The 5,731-nt window shown below is 50.7% G+C and overlaps 1 protein-coding gene and 1 long non-coding RNA gene across 5 annotated transcripts in view; one reads left to right on the plus strand and one right to left on the minus strand.

Annotated features, from left to right (window-relative positions):
- Positions 1–5,731, minus strand: part of LOC307201147 — a 225,646-nt gene that overhangs the window by 43,003 nt on the left and 176,912 nt on the right. The gene's annotated exons all lie outside the window — the stretch shown is intronic.
- The window catches only part of UBE3B (ubiquitin protein ligase E3B), a 32,039-nt gene that overhangs the window by 23,962 nt on the left and 2,346 nt on the right, over positions 1–5,731 (plus strand). For all 4 annotated transcript variants that reach the window (XM_079949337.1, XM_079949336.1, XM_079949335.1 and 1 more), the window contains 5 exons: positions 646–711; positions 1,199–1,257; positions 2,543–2,725; positions 3,355–3,466; positions 4,445–4,537. In XM_079949337.1, coding sequence (XP_079805463.1) covers positions 646–711; positions 1,199–1,257; positions 2,543–2,725; positions 3,355–3,466; positions 4,445–4,537 — 513 coding nt within the window. The remainder of the gene's footprint in view (positions 1–645; positions 712–1,198; positions 1,258–2,542; positions 2,726–3,354; positions 3,467–4,444; positions 4,538–5,731) is intronic.

The following is a 5,731-nucleotide window of genomic DNA, read 5'->3' on the forward strand; positions in this document are numbered from 1 at the left end:
GTCTCCTGATGGGTGCCCGGCCACTTGTCTGTCCTTATCTTCCTTTAATTATAGCCAGCACAGGGGGATTTGGGCTTGCAGCTGATTGCTCTAAATGCAGTTCTGATAACTGAGTGAGACGTCTGCCATTGTGTTTCTCCCAGCTATTGACTAGGCCCAGTCTCCTTGCGCTTGGCCCAGGGAGCAGAAACTAACTGCTAAGCCAACAGTGTGCCAGGCTGTCTCCTTCTGCAGTCAGACATCGTAAGCACACATTAAGCAACATGTATTAACATTAAATTGAATGAAAAATTCAGCATCTAGAGAAGATTGGGTTTCGCTTTTTTAATGAAATTGTGAATGCCAAAGAAGTTTCTAGACTCTGTGAATGTCTAGTGGGAGTTGACAGTGAGTGGCTGATGCCTATTGCAATGTTGGAAGTAAGAGGAATTGGTGAGTCAGAGCTGCCAGTGGTGGCTGGGATTCTGCATAGCCAGACTCATCACATACAGTGTTGCACATGAATGTATTTGGCTGAGCTTAATTTGGACACGTGCAGCAGAATTCTGAGAGAGTGCTAGGAAGTGAAGCCCAGCCAGTTAGGGTGGAAACTGAGCAGCCTCAGCACTTAAACTCTCCCCTTCTTTCTTTCTCCTCCCTTCTCAGCGTTACGATGGAGATATCAGTGACTTGGGCCTGACGCTTTCCTATGACGAAGACGTGATGGGCCAGGTGGGGCTCCCTCCCAGCCTCCCCGTCTTTTTTGTCACATTTTCTGCTTTTCTGGGTCCTGTAGGGAGTGACACCCCCTTGGGACTCTGAGTCCAGCTCTCTTGGCCAAATGCTCCATGAACTGCCCTGTGCTAGGCAGGGCTGACACTTCCCATTCAGACTTTTTTGCTTGCTTAGCTCTTCATTCTTTATTGATTTGAATCCTTCCCCCCACCCCCCTCAGCACCCACAGTTCTGCCACACACTCAACATAAACATGTACAAACCTTCCCACAGGAGCTGGCCCACCTCCGGCCTCCCCAAAAAGAACAACTCAGCCACCCGCCTGTGATGGGGGGGGGGCTGGGCCTCTGTGTCATAGGGCCACTCTCTCTACAAGGTGTGACACCCCCAGCCGCCCCCCCTCTCTCCTGACCTGAACTTCCCATGGTATATTACAAGCAATAAGTGATGTCTCTCTCTCCCTCCAACCCCACCACTTTTCTAGCTTGTTTGCCATGAACTTATTCCAGGAGGGAAAACCATCCCTGTAACCAACGAAAACAAGTAAGTGAGCACTTACCAGCCCCAATCCCCCTGGGGCTGCATTCTGTCCCCTTCCCAAAGGGTGGCTGACTTCACCATGTTGAGGCGGAAAGGGTACCCCCAGTGCCCAAGTGACTCCCACACCAGGCAAGACGTAGGAACAGGTGCTTGCCTCACCCTAGGTATCCAGATTGCCAGAAGAACTTTTGGAAATGGAATATTTCCAGGATGTGGTGGGAGTTTTACCTGCTAGCACTTTGACCTACTAACATTTGTAACTCAGGAGGTAGAAACCTTGACTTTTTGTTAGATATAAAAAAATTCAAAGCAGTGTTCCAACCTTTCTTTTTAAATATCAGGTTGTGGGAGTTCCATTGCCCCATCACACGCTTGAATCAGCCCTGGTGGGTGGGATTTCCTGCAGCAGCTGCCTTGTGTTTGCACCTAATGGCCCTGTTGTATGTGACTGGAAGGATCATGCGCTCCTTATGCTGCAGTTGGACTTCTGCCATTTTTCACAGGAAGCCGTCCTTGGGAAGCATAAGCTGCGGCAGCATCCAAAGCGCTGCATTTGCTTTGCCCCAAGTGCTTCTGTGTGGCCCATGGGATCTTCCTTTTGACCTTGTGGCTCAGCTGATTTCAAACTCCTTTGGAAACTGTTTCAAAAGTGGCGTACTCTGAGAGGAGAACTTGGAGGCAGAAGTTTGACTTCCAGTCCTTGTTGGGGAAAGTTGCTCACTGGGAGCTCTCCATGGTCTGTCTTGCCACATGGGAACGAGAACAGGATGGGGAATCCTCTTGAGCCTTTCTGAATTAACCCTAACTGCTCTGCCCTGCGATGAGGGGGCTATTCCTCCCCCACCCCTAGGATGGGAATGGTGTGCTAGCCATGTCCACCCTCTCTCTGAAATGCACACCAGGGACTGCCACCCTGACCACATTGCTCACCAACACCCCCCCAAACCCCCACTCCATTTACCAGTCCCCCACCCCATTCCTTTTCACCTCATCCAAACCCCGTCTTGCAGCTTCTCTGTGTCCCTTTGTCCCTGCGTTCTTTAAACCTAAACCTGCCATTCTGAAACCTGCTTTCTCTACTGCTACCTTCCTGTGCCCTGACTTCATGCCAATACAGGATTGGGATGAGGCACTGCAGGTCCTCTTATGGGGGCTGCGTGATGACAGCCTTACATTTTATGTATATAGGGATGGAAGGATGGATGGATGGATGGATGGATGGATGGATGGATGGATGGATAGATAGATAGATAGATAGATATGGGTGCCTTTCTGTCCCCCACGTCAGGATCAGCTACATCCACCTCATGGCCCACTTCCGGATGCACACGCAGATCAAAAGCCAGACGGCTGCCTTCATCAGCGGCTTCCGCTCAATCATCAAGCCCGAGTGGATCCGTGTCTTCTCTGCCCCTGAGTTGCAAAGGCTGATATCGGGTGACAACGCCGAGATAGACCTCGAAGACTTGAAGTAAGGGAGATGGGGGGGTGTCTCTTTCCACATTCTGCTTCATTGGATGTCCACAAGTTCTATTATTAAGAAAGAGGGAGGCACACTTTTCTTTCTCTCCTCTGTCCATGCCATGTGTAAGTTCATAAAGCCCAAAAACTTTGAGGAGGGATTTGAAAGGCTGGAGAGAAGAGGGAGTGTGTGTGTCTCCATCCACCCATCCATGCAGGGTGGGGGAGCCCCACACATCAGGGGCAGCAAAGGGCAAGTCCTTTCAGGTTTATCTGCGGCAGAGTGTCCAGTTTTGATCATGGGTGTGGGGCACATTTGGAAGAGGTAATCATGGGAATATCAAAGCTCATTAGGGTGCTGAAGGTTAACGGTGACCTCCTTCTCTACTGGCTTGAGTCACCATACAGTGAAGTTTCAGTGTTTCCAGTTGAAAGTAGCCATTGGTGGGTGGGTGTCCCATGGGAAGTGAGCAAGGGGGGGACCCCCTCTGCAATTCACCTTCTTTATTTGCATAATGGTCCCACCAGCAGCTTTCATGTGGCAACAGGAAGTTTGGGGCAGAGCTGTAGTCCTTCCTTTGATCTAGTGACTTCAGTGACCTATGAACTCCATTTGATTTTTTGTCTCTTCTTCCTTAGGAAGCACACTGTGTACTACGGGGGCTTCCATGGCAGTCACCGAGTCATCATTTGGCTTTGGGATATCCTAGCCAATGATTTTAACCCTGATGAAAGAGCCATGTTTCTTAAGGTAAGCTGTCTGTGTGTGTTTGTGTGTGTGTGTGTGCACGCGCACACACGCACACACACATGCACATGCGTGTAAAATAAGAGTGACCAGCCAGGCCTGGTGCCCTCCAGATGTTGGGCTTCTAGCTCCCACTGGCCTCAGCCAGCATGACCAATAGTCATGGATAATGGGAGCTGGGAGTCCACCAGGTTGGTCGTTCATGGACCTTAGTCACTTGAGTACATGTGGATAGCTCAGTCAGTAGAGCATGAGACTCTTAATCTCAGGGTTGTGGGTTTGAGCCCCATGTTGGATGAAACATTCCTGCATTGCAGGGGGTTTGGACTAGATGATCCTTGTGGTCCCTTCCAGCTCTGATTCTCGCAAGTGTAGTTTCTTGCTGGTCTTCTGAGTGCAAGATATGCACTGTATATATGGTTACCTGTGGTCTTTCCCCTAAAGAGAAAGCAAGATTTTGGTCTTCATGATCCACCATAAAGGGCTGCTTTAACATTGGAGCTGCTCTTCTTCCGTAGACTCTTTCCTACCCCTATCAGGGAATGCTGAGGATTGAACCCAGGAACGTAGGCACACAAAGTCCTTGCTCTGGTACCAAACTGGGGTTCCAGCTTGTTTAAATGCAGGCACATAAAGGCTGCTTCAGACAGAGAAAGGACTTTGATCAGTCTAGACCAGGAATCCATTCCCCACTTGGACATGAAACTCACTAGGTGACCTTGGCCCACTCTCACTCTCAGCCGTACCTACCTCGCAGGGTTGTTGTGGGGCTCCAATGACGAGAGGGAGAATCATGGACATGCTGCCTTGAGCTCCTTGGGGGGGGGAGGTTGGATTTAAATACAATAAAGTAATAATAATAAATGTGGGGCAGCCCCTCAATGCCACCCATGACAATGGTGCTGCACCCCAGTTGAAGAGCCAGCCTGATCCAGTCCATGTCTCCCTCTTCCCCTTGCTCTTTTTCCTCTCCTGTGCCAGTTTGTTACCAGCTGTTCTCGGCCGCCACTGTTGGGCTTTGCCTACCTCAAGCCTCCCTTCTCCATCCGCTGCGTGGAAGTATCCGATGACCAGGTATATGCATGAGCCAAGCTGGTGAGCCTTGACCTCCTGTGTTCCCTGCAGGTGCCATGGTCTCCTTCCTGGCATGGAAGTGTCTGCTGGCTCCACCCTCCCTTAAAGGAGTCACAGTTCACAGAATTAGACAAATTCTTGGAGAAGAGAGCTATCAGGGCCTACTAGGCACACCAGATACCTCCGAGTACCATGAGGTGGTGGAGGGAAGTGCTCTTGTGCTCACATGGAGACGTCTGGTTGGCCACTGTGAGAACAGGAGGCTGGACTGCAGGAGCCACTGGCCTGGTTCAGCTGAAAGGAACACAGCCACCCCCACGGAGAATCCCAGGCTTGTCTTTAGAGGACAGCCCTGGGGCCAAGACCCTGGAACCTTGAGGAGGAATGTTGGGGAGGAGGATGGAGGGAGATATTTCTCCCAATTCAGGTTGTAAGCCCTTTTAGATTTACTTAACCAGATCATGTGTTTTGCGGAGAAATCAGCTGTGTGGGAGGAATCCAGGGTCTCAGCAGTGAGGCTAATGGCAGAAGTGGAGGGACAGCCAAGGGCCAGGCAGCAACTGGGGAGTTTAAGGCCAGTTTAGGTGTTACTAGGGTAACACTTTAAACAGTCATGGCTTCCCCAAAATAATTATGGGCGTTACAATTTGTTCAGGGTGCCAGGAATTGATAGGAGACTCCCTATTCCCCTCATGGAGTTTTCGAGTTATCTGTGAAGAGGGATGGATTGATCTATAGACTGCTCTAAGAACTGTAGCTCTGTGTGGGCAATGGGGCCTCCTCACAGCTCCTCAGCACCCATCACAAACTACGGCTTCCAGAATTCTTGGGGGTGGGAGCCATGACTGCCAAGTGGTGTGAATGTGACCTAGGCCACCAGCAGACCTGTCTAAGCCATGATGCTCTGTAACCACCAAACACCAAAGGTGATGCAAAGCAGCTCCCAGCTGAATCGCGTACCATAAGGCAGGCCTGTCCTTTGGGGTTGGTCCCCTCGCTTTGCTCTAGAGAGAGCAGTTATTCTCTGATGTGGAAATAGTGAAGACCTTGCCTGGAACAGGCTGCTCTGTTGGGGTCCCAAGGGCCTTCTGGGCAGAGAGCACCCAGATCTCATGCAAGAGGCTTTGTTCAGCCTGCAGCGCTCGCCAGGCGCATGTGTTTGTGGCACCCCAAGCCCTCTGTTTCTCTCCCCAG

This window comes from Podarcis cretensis, assembly GCF_951804945.1.
Source record: "Podarcis cretensis genome assembly, chromosome: 13".
Lineage (NCBI taxonomy): Eukaryota > Metazoa > Chordata > Lepidosauria > Squamata > Lacertidae > Podarcis > Podarcis cretensis.